This window comes from Crotalus tigris, unplaced genomic scaffold, assembly GCF_016545835.1.
Source record: "Crotalus tigris isolate CLP2741 ecotype Arizona unplaced genomic scaffold, ASM1654583v1 scf7180000024281.4978605, whole genome shotgun sequence".
Lineage (NCBI taxonomy): Eukaryota > Metazoa > Chordata > Lepidosauria > Squamata > Viperidae > Crotalus > Crotalus tigris.
The window spans coordinates 3,832,410-3,848,896 of NW_024100453.1; the positions used below are offsets into that span (position 1 = coordinate 3,832,410).

At 35.3% G+C, this 16,487-nt stretch overlaps 1 protein-coding gene across 3 annotated transcripts in view; it reads left to right on the forward strand.

Moving 5' to 3' along the window:
* The window catches only part of GGT7 (gamma-glutamyltransferase 7), a 32,257-nt gene extending 23,253 nt beyond the window's left edge, over positions 1-9,004 (forward strand). For 2 of the 3 annotated variants that reach the window (XM_039323726.1, XM_039323728.1), the window contains exons 10-15: positions 2,077-2,165; positions 3,972-4,121; positions 5,223-5,379; positions 6,232-6,369; positions 6,643-6,742; positions 8,193-9,004. In XM_039323726.1, the coding sequence (XP_039179660.1) occupies positions 2,077-2,165; positions 3,972-4,121; positions 5,223-5,379; positions 6,232-6,369; positions 6,643-6,742; positions 8,193-8,356 (798 nt within the window). In that variant the 3' untranslated portion in view covers positions 8,357-9,004. The remainder of the gene's footprint in view (positions 1-2,076; positions 2,166-3,971; positions 4,122-5,222; positions 5,380-6,231; positions 6,370-6,642; positions 6,743-8,192) is intronic. The other variant, XM_039323727.1, reaches the window with a different exon arrangement.
* The last annotated feature ends 7,483 nt before the right edge of the window (positions 9,005-16,487 follow it).

Here is a 16,487-nt window from a genome sequence, read left to right on the forward strand (position 1 = left end):
TTTGAAGAGAAAATTTATTAATATTTTCTACTATCTGCTGATTATTGGAAGACAAGCCAGTCCTTTCACATATATTAGCTAAAAGTACCTCCTTATGGCATATTTCTTGTACTGTAACTGACAGGAAAACAAAACCTCTAATTTTTTTCAGTCATCTATGTCACCATGTTTTACAGTATATGACATATAATTTGATATTTAGCTAGTAAAAACAATCAGGGATTATTCCTGCACAATTATGGTCAGGCTCAGTTGATTTTTTTATACCATGCCTAGAGAATACTTATTTTTATAGTGGCTTATGTAACATAAATACACATGATAAATTTGATATATGCCTGATGTTGGCAACTACATTTTTTAAATAATAGACTTCAATGTGATATTTAAAATAATAACATTCAGGAATTGGAGGTAAACGTTCTAATAAAAGAAATTCAGATGAAGATTTCACTGTGAAACTGATCAATCTGAAAATAGTACTAACTTTGATTCTGTAGCCTTAAGCCACACATGAGAGAGTGTTTTCTCTTCAATTGTTTATACTGAACTAGCATGGTGATACATTATGAGCAGTCACTGATTTATTATGGAACAAGCATTTCTTGGCTTTAAGTCAAAGAGAAGCATTACTGTTTTCAGCATACCCAATAACATTCATAGTAATGTATGTTTTTATAGCCAATGCAACATGTATTCTTTGACCTTGTATGCTCACTTCACAACAGATGTGACGTGTGATTCTTAAGAACTGCAATGCATTTTCTGTGGCTGTTGAAACAGACTTAACACAGTTGCTAACAGTTTTATTATTTGGTTTCCAGAAATGCTATGAATAAATACATTTTAGAAAATATAATGATTTGTATATTTCTGCTATAATCAAGTAAGTTAGATATTAAGTATCAAACTGGATCTGAGGTTAAATCATCTTTCATCCCTTAAAAAGACTTCAACAAATATCGATCACAGTCTGGGGTGGGAGAGGTTAAATGTGACTTGTTTCCAAAGTTTATTTTTTTAAACATACAAATAGCAAATGTTAATATTGTTAAGAGAGCCAGCAAGTTAAGGCATCAGGCTAGAAACTACCACTGTGACCTTGAGCCAGTCATTCTCTCTCAGCTCTAGGAAGGAGACAATGGCAAGCAATGGCAAACTAGTTCTCAAATGTGGCCAAGAAAACTGCAGGGACTAGTCTAGGCAGCCACCAGGAGTCAATAATGAGTTGAAAGTGCACATATGCATGTGCACACACACACACACACAAACACTTATAGAGTGTTGAAAAGTGAAAGCAGAGAAAAGAGGTTTAGAACTTGTCTCCCATCCCATAATACAAATTAATTATATTGTGCGCTCACCATTAATTTTTAACAAAGAACCAAAAAGTTTTAATTATGGCAATAAAAATTGCAGGTCTGGCCTGAGTGTTGTAATCTGAGGAAAGGCCTGACATCCCACATAGGAAAGGGTTTAAGATTAGTGGCTGAGTCTTCTTTTAACAGTGGGACTGCAACTTCTACAGTTGACAGTGGGCCTGCAACTTCTACCAGGAACTGTGGTGGTGCAATGATCAGAATGCAGTATTGCAGGTTAACTCTGCCCACTCCCAGGAGTCTGATCCTGATTGGCTCAAAGATGACTCAGCCTTCCATCTTTCCAAGGCCAGTAAAATGAGGTCCCAGATTGTTGGGGGCAATATGCTGACATTTGTAAATTGCGCAGAGAGTGCTGTAAAGCACTATGGAGCAGTATATGAGTCTAAGTGCTATTGCTATATTGAAGGACAACAGGCTACCTGAGCAACAGAGACTCACCACATAATGCATACATTTAAGTTTCCATCCCTGCTTTACTATTTCAAACAACTATGGTGTTCTTGTAAGAAAAGTAAGACATCTTTCTCAGATAGAAGCTACTCCATTGGCTTTTGTAAGGGAATGAGAAAAACCATTGTCTTGTTCAGGCAGCATAAATATCTTGGACTTGGCTTGCAGCTGTCTCCCTGGAGAAAGAGAGATTTCAAAGACCATCTTCATATTATTTTTATTTTTTTTCCTTTCTATTTTGTAGACCTTAAAAGTTGTGTTGGCATTAGCTAGCAGTTTGGGAGATCCTTTCTATGATGCATCCATTTCTGACAGTGTGGAAGATATGATGAGGTGAGTTTCAATTTTCTGATGATCATTCTTCATACCGATATTTTTGTCTTTATGCTAAATGCAGAAAAGGAATAAGAAAGACTAAGTCAAATGAACTAAGGCAGGAAATGAAAAAACGAAATATAGCTAAAACAAGTCTCAGCCAGCAAAATTCATTATACCTCCCTAATTTTTTTATCCTTGCAAACTATTCTTGTTTCCACCATGCCTATCTATTGGTTCACGTGTTGTTTTGGGATTTTAAACTTCTTAACATCTTTTTTTAAGGACTTCATTTACTCCTTCCAACAATATGTTTCTTAGCTTTCTTATTGCTCTAAACTATTCACTCTTAATTTATAGATTTGTTTTTTGACTCAGTCCTCAATCATATCAAACCACCTCAATGTACTTCTTCAACTTATTTCTGATAATTTACTTTTATATTCAATCCACATTCATTAAAGACTATTTCTTCCTGTTCTACCACAAATATTTCTGAAGTATCCTAGCCCCTCTGCATCCAACATTATTTTATGTTTTTCCCAATATACGTAACTCCCACTTCCGTGAATAATCTGGGTAGAAGCCATTTCAATTATCTTCATAATTATTTTTTACCTTACTACAGAGCATAGTATATATGACCTTTCTACTAGCATTTATTTAAGCCACCAAGAATGATGTCAGGCCTTTGAGAAGGCTAGGTCTGGAAACAAACTCCCCAAGTTTGACTAAAACAATACTTTATTGATATAAACAACAGTAACGGAACTTGAAGTAGGAAGGTGCCTTGAATAGCTGTTTAACCATTGGTCAAGTTGCCCAATTACCAGGTCACAGACACAGAAGTGTCCCATACCTGCCACTTTTCAGTAAGGCTACAGTAGTCCTCAACTTGCAACCTTTAATTATTGACTGTTTGATGTTACAATGGCATTGAAAAAAGTGACTTATGACCATTTTTCACGCTTACAATCATTGCAGCACTGTTGTCATGTGAGCATAATTCGGGCACTTGGCAACTGGCATGTATTTATGAGTTTCACTGTTCCAAGATCACATGCTTGTCATTTGTAACCTTCTCAGCTGGCTTCCGATAAGCAAAGTCAATGGAGGAAGCTAGATTTGCTTAACGACCACATGGTTCATTTACCAACATCAAGGATTAACAACTGTGGCAAGAAGGTCATAAAATAGGGCAAAACTCAATAACTGCTTAGCTTAGCAATGAAAATGTTGGGCTCAATTGTGGTTGTAAGCTGAGGACAACCTTTTCTGTTTGAATATGGATCTAGCATTCTCCTGAAAGAACATATAGGTTAAATATACAGTACATATCAGCCAAAATATTTGGCAGTTGGCAATACAGCCAGGATATGGGGCTCTTAACACATTCAGCTCCCCAGACTCAGGAACATAGGAACGTTTTTAGGGACTTATGAAAGGCTAACAGGGTTGGGGCCATTCTAATCTCCAAAGGGAGGATGTTCTATATTGCAGGGGCCACTGAAGAAAAAGCTTGTCATCTGGTCACGGCCGGCCGACACTTTTTGGCTGACAGGATCTGCAGCATGCCTATTCTGCTTAATCTGGCTGGACTCTTGAAAAAAAGGTGATGCCTCTGGTACCCAAATGTAGGCTTTTAGAGTCTAAAATAAGATGGCTACCAAGATGCATTTCAAATGCTATTGTTTATTGTTTCTATATTTTTATTTATTTGTAATTTCATTATTTTTAAAGTATCCTTATTTGACCAAATGTCTATATATTCAATGAGCAAAGATCAAGATAATTATTCCTCCCTGATTTTGCTTCTCCTTGCAGTAAATCTAAAGCCAATTTCCTGCACCAGCAAATTGATTCTCAAGCTTTTCCCTCTGATCTTCACATCCCACATTTCTCTATTGAAAGTGGCCCTTCGGCCAGCCAAGTCCTTGTCATGGGACCTGATGATTACATTGTTGCAGTTGTAAGGTAAAAGGATTCCTAATTTCTGAACAATTAACCTCCAACTAGGAAAAGGGTGTTGGATTGTGATGGTAATACTGATAATATCTGCACCTGTGAAAAAGGGTACCTCTATTTTATGGATTAAAAATAAAATTGTCACTATGACAATCTCCTTGTATCAGTCTGTGATGGGGCAAGGTCCTGTGCTGTTCTGTTTAAATTTAAAGCTCAGCATTAGGTCTCTGCAAATGCACATTCATGTAGTTTTCTTGGGAAAAACAAGATGTGGTTTTTTTCTGTCTCCCCAGTCTAGGCAATAGGTCTAATATTCTCTGGAAATCTTGTATACAGATATTAACCAAACCCATCCCTGCTTTAACTTCTAAGCACAGACAACATCAGCCAGGTGCTGCCACCAGTTGAGACAGAACTGTATGTTTCTCATTTAAAACAAATATTATAACATATAGAAAAAATATAACTGAAAAATCTCATGCACTTTAAATGCAGCACTATCATTATTTAGAAATATTGCATTGATCTGATTTTGTAATTAGCCTGGAGAATCTGGAAAGTCTAAAAATAATACAAAAAAGAGGTTATTAGAACTTTTGGTTAAAATGAAAGAAAATGCTTAAAACAGAACTATAAGAGACTGCATTGGGTAAAGAAAATTGAGAGGGAGCAGATTATTATTATCCCTTTCTCCAATAGTGGGATTCGAATATGTGAACAACCGGTTCTCTGTGTGGATGCCACTTCCTGAAGTCCATTCTGGGCCTGGGCAACAAAAAATTAGCTATTGGTTCTGCCAAAGTGGTGCGAACTGGCTGAATCCCATCCCTGCCTTTCTCATAATATTAGAGTACTGATAATTCCTGGGTAATTGATTGTTGGGTGGTTCAGGATGAACCAAACAAAGTACTACTTCTTGAAATGTATGGAGTGTTGTATCATAACATGGATCAAGCTATATAATATATTAAAGACTGAACTCAGGTGTGATCTATAAGAACTCTTTATTCTAGACAAGCTAAAAATGATTTATACAGTTGTACAATACTGGACAGTTGATTGATTTGGAAGACTTGAATTCTAACCAACCTTCTTTCTATTTTATTTCAGTTCCTTGAATCGGCCATTTGGAAGTGGAATAATGACTTCTTCAGGAATCCTTCTAAACAGTCAGATGTTGGATTTTTCTTGGATGAATGAAACAGAGGACCATTCCTCTTCCAGCATGGTAACACATTATAAAATTATTCCAGGACAAAGACTGAAGGCAGGAATACTTATATATTAGTATTTTCAAATATAAATATATCTGAGATAATTAATTTAATTAATTAGTAGAACCTTGGCAATGTTCTATTATGTTTATAGTTTTAGATTACTTATATTTTTAAAGAATCATTGGCTTGGATTTATTTTAGTAAATAAATTCACTAAATAAATGAACTTGATTTAATAAATATACAGATGGAATGTAAATTTTATAATATTTCATATGGCTAATATAGATAACTTATTTTTACTGATTTCAACAGATCTATTTAAGAAGTTTATTTAGTCTACCACCAGAACAAATAAATTAAATATAATTATTTAATTATTCCTTCTAGTTCGAGACAAATATAGTCTGATTCCCCCCACCCCCAAATGTTATCTCTGTGGAGTTGCTGCTTTCCTTGCATGGATATTATTATATCATATGGTATTTAAACAATGGTTCCTGAAAGAAAACAATGTCAGGAAACTGCATGTTGTAATCTTCTATATGATTGTCTATATAAATGTATGTGTAGATAGGTTTTAGCCAGGATAATTTTCATTTAGAGTCCTTATATTATTGAAGCTGAGCACTAGACAAGTTTGAATATACTCCATAGAAATAATACAAGTTAGTTAACAAAAGAATCAAGACTTTACTAAACAAAAGCAGAAGAGAAAATTCCTGAGTCTATCTAGATACAGTTCAACCACTTATAATTGTCAAGACTGAGAAACTCTGATCTAGTCCTTAAAAATGATATTTGCACAAAGTATTCATAAGGAAACTGAACCTTGAAGAGCAAAGTAAGCTCCTAATAATATGCTTAGCAGTGTTTTAGGGGACAACATCTTTTTTCTGCAGAGGAATTTTATTCAACCTGGGAAAAGGCCTTTATCTTTCTTACTACCCACTATTGTTCGGCCATCGGAAGGGATGTGCGGAACTTACCTGTGCCTGGGAGCCAGTGGTGGAGATAAAGCTTTAAGCAGCATTGTGCAGGTAAATTCTGGACACATGATTAATAATTTCATTATGAGAGTAGAAACTACTTCTTCTTCAGGCATTGATCTCCATGGATTGGGGGGCAAGTCTATGAAGTGTAGAGATTACACAATAGATTTGTGCATCCACAAGGATCTCCATGCATAGGTCACTATAAGTATGTTTGTCTGGTGGGAGTTTGTTGCTTGCTCAGCCTTTGAATAGTAGGCAAGATTTAAGGTAAAATTAAAGAATAATTCACTCATAACTGATTTCATTTCTTTCTGACAGATTTTAATAAATGTTTTGGTATATAACAAAAATCTAAGTGAGAGTCTATCCCTTGGACGGCTTCATCCTCAGCTACAATCAAATATTACAGAAGTTGACAGTAAGTATGAACTTCTACTAGGTTTCCTTTAATATGCTGACACAAATAATTTTTTCCAAAGTATCTAAAACTAGTCTGCATCCTTTTCTGCAAGACCTTGTCTGTTAAACTTTATAGCATGCAAGTATAGAAAGAAAGGGTATTCTTTTACAATAGATTGCATAAGAGATTGAGGCTGAAAAGCTAAGCAGGGATAGACTTGGCCAATACTTAGATGAGAGATCAGTTTGGCCAGCACTTTAGGCTAGACTAGGAAGTCCCCCCAAAAAAAACACCCTCCAAAAAGAAGATAAATCACTTTTGTCTTTTTTGCCAATATAATTTGATGATTTTTTTCCTAAAATCACTAGAAATTGAAGTTTTATATTGGAGAAATAAAAGAACAATTTCATAAGCATTTTTTCACATGTTAATAACCTGATAATTAAAAAAAAAACAAGATTAGAAACATTTCTCTTCTACATTTTTATGTTTATTTCCCCGAAACATCAATACATGGGAAAGAATGAAAGCTTTGGCTTTGTTAGCTGTTTTGGCTTTTTACGATGAAACAGATGCACATAGCATTTACTCAATTTTTTCTGATCATTTGGCCTAAGTGACAGTGAGTAGATGCCTCCACAACAGTACTTCAGTATTTCCTTCATTTAAGTAAAGGAAGGCAACTTTCTCAAGCAGAAGGATTAATGGTAAAATGCTTGAAAGGACATAGCTGTGCATGCCACTATTTTGTTAATTTGACTGGTGTTTGCAAGTGTAGCAAAAGAAATTGCCCTAGTAGCCATGTTATAGTGAGGGCACTTCTGTTCCAGAACTCTTTCTATTCTCTAATCTCCCTAAAACATTTTGAAACTCATCCCAAATACAGTGGCTTCAAAATGTTGAAAACACTCATTTGCTCCAATTGGCCAATTGGAGAGAACGAAACAAAACATTCAAATGAATGCTCAACCCTGAGCAACTGCCAGTGCCAGAACCGCAAACTTTCCCTCATCTGCATCTCACATAATAAGTTTTATTAACATCCCTTTTTGCATTTGATGGTCATGAAACAGAATGATTGCTGTTTGGGGTTGTTAGCATGAGTCTGGAACATAAAGACCAAGACATGAGTTCCTATTGGTTAGAAAAAAGCCCATCAACAAATTTAAAATCTCAAATGGAAAGCTGTCCAGTAGCCAGTCTGAGATACATTACAGTGAGCTGGAAATGAATTGACTTGGCTACCAGTCATGGAGAATGGCATTATATATCTAGAGCTAATTTTGGAGTGGTATAAAGCCACAGTGTGGAAGTGCCTCCAAAATAAATTGTCAGTTCACATGGTTTCTAGATGCAAAATGGGAGAAAGGTACTGTTTTGTTACCTGAGAAAACAAAATGTTTCAAGTTAACTCAAATGGGGCATTATTGCTCTAATGAAAATAACTTTTTCAAACCTTTCTTATTAGGTGAGTTTCCAGAAGAAGATATCAGCTATTTTACAACCAGAGGTGAACATGTAAATAAAGTTGAGGTCCTGTCTATAGTTCACGGAGCCAGAAGAACAAACAATTTCATAATTGGTGTGAAAGATCCAAGAAGTGTGGATGCAGCAGGAGCAACAATATTATAGCAACTCTCAGATGAGTTTTTTCCTCCCCCAAAAAGGCTTTCCCCTCAAAATACATTATGCATGTTTCCAAACAGTTCCTTTATCATTCCCCATAATGTGGAACAAGTGGTGTTTCTATGGGTTTCTACATTGCTAAATAGTCCCCTCTGCAATTCTGTACTAAAACAATGAAGCCTGATCAAGATACAGCACAGCCATTAGAATTTTTGTTCATTATGATCTCAAGTTATAAAAATCTCAGGCATTATTATAATAGCAGCACAGGGAATAAGTTTAATTTTGATAGCTAGTCCAACTATTTGATGCACCACAGTAAAATAATTATAAATTGAGCACACCAAATATTTAAGAAACAAACAATTGGTACTGAAAATCTACCATTTTGACAGTGTCAATGGAAGATTCACTGTTCAAGGAATACTTCTATTTTCACCCAGGTTCTTAATTTAAAAAAACCCAACAATCAAGCACAGTTCCATGAGTTTGAATTTGCATGGAAAATACATATATGTAGGGAAGATGCCTACTGGCTGATATTGATAGCAATTAATAAATTCCCTCATCTTCAATCTCTGGAACAGTTTTGCAGTTTGTAAGAATGTTTTATTGATGGTTTTCCTTACATGGATAAACACTTACTGAAATAAAGATGTGTGTGCTTTTTTTCTTTTAAGGTAGATTGTTTGCCTAACTTCTTAGGGTAAATCAGGCAACTAACATAGCATCTGACATCCTGCTATGTACATCTGATTTCAATATAACGTGGATTTATACATATCATTTAAGTGTGCTTGTTAACTGTACTTTTCTATTAATCAGTGAAGAAAGAAAATGGTACTTTGATAATGCAGAGTGCCTTCATGTCAGCATCTTGAGGATCAAATAGGAAACATTTTGTGATAACATAATTATTTCTAGTACTTTAGTGATCTCACTCCTTTCTCAATTACTATACATAAATGGAAAATAATATCTTTTAAGATTCTCAAATTTCCCCTTTGAGTGAAATAATTTGTACCAACACACAACTGCTCTTACTCATATCTCAAGTAATATTAATTTTTATCATCCTCTCTGCCCTGAGGAAAGAAGGCAGGTTTCCATAATCTTCCTGATGGCATTAACTCAATAGTAGATGGGTGGCAACTTCAACACATTGAAGTTTTGATACAATACGTAATATCATTCGGTTCTGGATCCAAATTATGAACTAAGCTATTTCTATCCTGCAGAAAATTGGACCTTTTTCTTCTTGGTCTCTACTATTGTTCTCTCTATTGTTTTTATTTATAGTGAAATAACTTCATGTGCAGAAAGGACTCAAGCAGATTCATTGTCATTTCGCATTGATTAGTTTAATTGTAAACTTATGGTTGGTCTGTTTCTCACTAGCCCTACATGTCCTTTTCAGCATATTTTGTATTTATTGGGCGTTAGCAAAACAAGCCCAAAATAGCAGCAAAAGGGGCTGCCACTTCCTATATAGATGCTATGATTTTACATTACAAGCAGGATTTTACAGCAGGATAAAAAAAAAGTCAATGAGCAAATTATAATGTTACACACTTTATAGTTGATGTCTTGCCAAGATATCTTTCATTAACTTGGAGTTCTAATTAAACAATCTTCCTCCTGATATGCCCACTAGATTAATTCTTATAAAACTTTTTATTTATGTAAATCATTAATAACGTTGCTTAAAAACACTGAAATAAACTCTCAATATTTCTGATGTTTTAAAAAATAAACTACAGATACAGAAAAAAGCAGGAATGCTAAAAAGAGAAAAATTAAATAAAATTAATAAGAATAAAGTTCATGCATGATAGTATCCAGAATGGGAAAGCCATTAATCTCTGAAGCGATGCTATTGGTTCAGTAAGGCTATATCAAGATTTTTTCAAGTCAAGCAGATATATGTCTCTCTTTCACAAATACTGTATATCCCACAATTGCCTTCAAATTAGTTTTTATTGGTCTCTGTTGTCAATCATTAGAAAAACAGACACTTGTTAAAATTAAAGGAAATTCACTAAACAGACTCTTTCCTTCACATTTATGCTGCTGCTCTCAATTTATTATAGCAACATTTTTAAATATGTAAATTATTTCTGTTTAGGTAGTGTTAAGTACATATTAGTATTTCTCTTAATGAAAAAAATATACTTTGTGGAATGCACAGCAACAGAAATTTAAGCACAGAAATAGACCCATCCCCATATCCTTAGTACAAGATAGAGGGATTACTTCACTGCAAATAAATAAAACCCCTGCTTTATGCAGGCCACAGTGGTATTAACAGATTCTATTCACATGCAACTCTATGTTTATCTTCAGTTGAAAATGGAAAGTTTAAGGAAATACTGTAGACAATAGATGTGATTCTATTTCCACATGTTCATTTAATGTTTGAAGAGCTATTCTGAAGACAAAAGGAAATTCATTTTACTCAAACACAGTTACAAAAACACTTGGAAGAGTATTCCTTCTATTCTATTAAGAAAAAAAATCAGTAGTCCCAATTTCCTTGCACTGAGTACCTTAAACATTTGTTAATTCATTAGAGAATATTTTTAATTATATAATTTCATTTTATTGTAATGCTTATCAATGGGAACTTATTTAATTATCTACTTTTCTATATACAGTGTTTCTCAACTGTGGCAATTTTTAGAAGTATGGATTTCACCTTCCAGCTTTTCCCAGCTATTGCCCCGATGAGCTTTTCATTGAAACTGTTGGCTGCCATGCAGTCTGGAATATTTTATTTTTCTTAAAATAATTTTATTAAAGATTATAATTGCAGCACTAAAAAATTAATACAAACTAAAAGAGTAAAAAGTGCAAAAAAAGTAGAGAAAGAAACAATTTCTTTATAAATATAGTAACAATATAAACAATATTGTTTATCACAATAATATAAATAACTTTACTAACTTTTTACTTTCTCTTAATTTATAACCAATGATCATCTCATGCCATATCCCAACTCTTCTCTATAAAGAAATCAATAAAGTATCATAATTTCAGTCCTAGTTTCAGCAAAAATCTAAGGGTTGCCAGAAATAACAACATATCAATTTTAATCTTGATCAAATAAACCAACTTTATATTTCTTCCTTTTGCTTCTAACAATTTTAATCTTTAGTCAATTCAAATAATATCATAGTACTTGATTTCTTATCATTTGTTCATTCATATTCTCACAATATTCATCCAAGTTTTAAAAACCACTTTTGTAAATCCAATATATAAGAATTATCCAGGTCACTATTTTGATTTATTATTTGTGATTTCTTTTAATGTTTAAAGTATCAAATGATTTCTTTTGTATTTCCAATAAGACATCTTTTTCCATCTCATTCTTATAGCCTGTCATTTGTAGTTTCACTTTCAGTGTCAACTAGTTCTATGTCTTGTGATATAAAACTTCTGAAAAAGTAGTTAACAATCAATTTCTAAATTAAAGAAGAAAGTATGCAAACTTAGTGTCCTTTTAAAGGCACTGACCACAGTTTGAACAAGATGGCTATTCCTTGTCTACCAGGGTTCAAAACCTACAGATATCACTGTATTGTGGTTTCCACATGAGGAACAACTGACTGGAGCACTTGTGCAGTAATCTCCCATCCTCTTTGTCTATAGAGGTTCAAAGAGCCCATCTACTCACCAACTCTTCATTTTTCCTCATGGTCCTTAACTGCACCTTTTGTGGTACCCTCTTCAGTACCATTTCTTCCTCCAGAAGCTTTTTCTGTCTTAGAAAAATTTTTATTAGGGTCATAGATTAGAATATACACATAAAATCCATCAACATTCATAAATGCAATAGAAGAAAAGGATCAAAGCAGCAATAATAATGATAATGATGATGATAATAATAATAATAAGATGAGAGCTATGCCAAAGGTTCAACCATACTGGACAGGTCTCATCAGAGGAGTCAGACAAAGAGTGTCTCTCCCATAAAAAATATGGTGAGACGTAAATTGCAGAATGCCATACCGGCTCGGACGTCGCCCGGGTTAACAAGGTCCGCACTAGATATTGGAGTTCCTGGATATCTGGTGAAAAATGGGTTACAGGACTCAGGACTGTTGGCTGAGCAACCAGGGCCAGCAGCTGCAGAACTACTGGAAGAAAAGGTGTTTACCCGTCGCAGATACACAGTGATGGAAAACAAAGAAATAATGATCTGTTACTAAGATCAAGTCCAACAAGAAGAGGATATCTAAAACGAATGCACCAGTTCTGGAAAGAACAACATCCAGAATCAGAAATAACAGAACAGAGACTAGCAGATCAACGCCGATTTATAACACGAAATAAAGTATTCACAGAAACAGAATTGGACGAACTGCAAAGGTTTACCCAGGGCAAAGAAATCAAAGCCTTACCAGAAGTAATTCGGAATGTAGAGGCAAACCAGGGGGAGTTGGCAGTGAAGGAATCCAGCATCGATATACAACTGTTCTCATTTGGAAACCAGGCACCTCTTCCTCAGGAAGAACAAAACCTTCTAACTAAAGAAATAAAAGAATTGAAACAAAGAATAACTAAGCATCTAGAACAGCATAAAAACAACAGAATAAGTCTACCTGCATTGAAGCTTGTTCCAAAGAAACAGCTAGCACAAGCATTAAAAGATGCAAATACTGCAATATCAAGTATAAGCACTAATTCACTGCAAGAAACAAACCAACTAATGTACAGCACAGCTGCAGTTATAACAGAATACCTGGGATGCAAAATCAACAAAAAAAGAAAAACAAACAAACAGTGCACCAGAAAAATGGAAGGTTAGACTAGAAAATAAGATCAGCAAGTTAAGATCACATGCAAGCAAGCTAGAACAGATGAAAGAAAAGAAGCTGAAGAACAAGAAGACCAAAGAATACCTAATCAAGAAATACCACTTAGAAACAAGGAAGATCAAGGAAGCACTGGAAATAATAAAGCAACAAATAACAGCTATAGCCAGGAAAATCAGTAGATATGAAGCTCGAATTGCAAACTATAGGCAGAACCTCCAATTTCAATCCAATCAGAAACGTTTCTACCAATCCATCAATGGAGAAACTGCAAGGAATCAGTCAGTACCTGACAAGGAAGAAACAGTGCAGTTCTGGAAGCAGATATGGGATAACCCAAAGAAATACAACAAGGATGCGGCTTGGTTAAAAGAGGTGGATGCAAATAAAACAGAAGTTGAAATGAAAGAACTAGTAATAACAACAAAAATGGTAGAAAAAAGAGCAAAGAAAATCAAAAATTGGTCAGCACCAGGTGAAGATGAACTGCATGGGTTTTGGTTGAAACATCTAACTGTTATACACCCACTCATTGCCAAGCAGTTCAACAATATACTACAAGGAGGAGAAATTGAAAAGTGGCTAACAACTGGGAAAACCTACCTAATAATGAAAAATCCAGCAAAAGGGCAACACCAGGTAACTACAGGCCAATTACCTGCTTACCAACAACTTTCAAATTACTAACTGGTGTAGTAGCTGATGCAGTACAACAGCATCTAGTTGAAAACAATCTCTTTCCACCTGAGCAGAAAGGAAACCGCCCCAATAGCAGAGGAACAAAAGATCAACTCCTAATAGACAAAATGATCTTGGAAAACTGCAAGAGAAGGAAGACCAACCTGAATGTGGCATGGATTGACTACAAAAAGGCATTTGACTCTCTGCCACATGATTGGATAATAAAGTGCCTAGAAATAACAGGAGTCAGTAGAAACATCAGAAAATTTGTGCAAAGATCGATGGCACAATGGAAGACACAGTTGCAGATCAATGGTGAGAGGCTGGGAGAGGTTAATATCAAGAGAGGAATATTTCAAGGAGATTCATTATCACCATTACTATTTGTTATTGCACTGTTTCCTCTGTCAACAATACTGAATAACTCAGGACATGGCTATCAAACATCAAAAACATCTGCCAGACTATCCCACCTCCTTTATATGGATGATCTGAAGCTGTATGGAAAAACATCATCTGAAATAGAATCGCTGCTCAACACTGTCCGTATATATAGCCAAGATATTGTAATGGAGTTTGGCTTGGACAAATGTGCCACACTTACTATCAAACAAGGAAAAATAGTGAAAACTGAAGGAATCAAGATGCCCCACGAAAATAACATTAAGAGTCTGGATGAGGAAGAGTACTACAAATACTTGGGTATCCTTCAAGCTGACAACATCAAGCACACTGAAGTCAAGAAAAAGATTAGAGGTGAATACATCAAGAGAGTGAAGAAGATCTTAAAATCCAAACTCAATGGAGGAAATACCATAAAGGCAATCAACACCTGGGCAATCCCAGTCATTAGGTACACAGCTGGAATAGTGGACTGGACTCAAGCAGAACTAAAAGCAATGGATAGGCAGACCAGAAAAATAATGACAATGAATCATGCCCTTCATCCACGCAGTGACATTGATAGACTTTATCTACCAAGGCAAATAGGTGGGCGTGGAATGCTACAAGTACATCAGATGGTTGAAGAAGAAAAAATGGCTTTGGAAGAATATCTGAAGAACAATGATGAAGATGCACTGAAATTAGTATATCAGGAAGGCTTACTGACTACTGGAGAGACCAAACTGGCCTACAAGAAAGACCAAATGAAGAACAGAATAGAGGCATGGGAAGACAAAGCACTACATGGCCAATACATTAAAAAAATAGCTGGGAAAGCAGATAATAATAAAACCTGGCAATGGCTAAGAGCAGGAAAATTGAAGAAAGAGACCGAGAGACTAATTCTGGCTGCACAAGACCAAGCCTTAAGGACAAATGCATACAAAGTCAAAATTGAGAAGACAGCAACAGACAGTAAGTGCCGCCTATGCAAAGAAGCTGAAGAAACAGTGGACCACTTGGTAAGCTGTTGCAAGAAGATTGCACAAATTGATTACAAGCAGCGGCATGACAAAGTAGCAACAATGGTGCATTGGAAGATCTGCAAAAAATATCATTTGCCTGTAAGCAAAAACTGGTGGGATCATAAAATAGAGAAAGTCATAGAAAATGATAAAATTAAACTGCTCTGGGACTTCAGAATTCAAACAGACAAGCACCTGCAACATAACACCCCAGACTTAACAATTGTCGATAAGAAAGACAAAAAAGTCTGGATAGTGGACGTGGCAGTGCCTGGAGACAGCAGAATAGAAGAGAAAGAACTGGAGAAGATAACAAAATACAAAGACCTACAAATAGAAATAGAAAGACTGTGGCAAAAGCAAGCAAGGGTAGTACCAATAGTCATAGGCTCCTTGGGTGCAATCCCAAAACAACTGGAGCACCACTTGAACACCATTGGCATTGACAAATTTGCTATTAGTCAATTGCAAAAGGCGGCCTTATTAGGAACTGCTTCCATCCTGCGACGATACCTGTAATACCATCAAACATCCACATCTGCCTATCCCAGGTCCTGGGTAAGGACTCGATAGGTAGACAAAATGCCAAATCCAGTCTGAACATCTGGCTGACTGTGCGATGATTGAGATAATAATAATAATAACAATTATTATTATTATTATTATTATTTGAGTGATTTTGTGAAGTTTCAAATAGAACTCTTCAGTGGATCAAGGATATGCAGGCTTTCCCTAGAACTTATCTCTGTGAATTTACTTAAAAGCTATTTTTAATAAAAGTAACTTATTGAATCTCTCTTTGATATTGAGAATATTTTTCTAATAGATCTAATGTAAATTATTTGGACTTGAATCTGTTTTGCTCCTGAACCCAAGCTGTCTTGGATCAACTAATCATTCAGCTCCCAGTAAAGGTGCCTGTTGATTCAGCTGACAATACTTAGAAGGACAATTGGACAGAAATTAGTTGTGTTTCTAGTTTCTTTCTTAAAGTTTGGAACTGCAATAGATCTGGGATCTAGAGAGAATGGTCATGAGAGATGAATTTAGAGATGGTTAAAAAAAAAACATCAGTCAGAATTAGTTTTTAAAAACTCAGCCAGAGTTAAGTCTTCTCCTATCAACCATGCAGTTTTTCAATTAGGGAAGGAGTTTGTGGATCCCAGTAGGGACCACAATTGGTCACTTTGGGATGTGAACTGAGCTTGAAAGAAATTGAATCACTTTCAC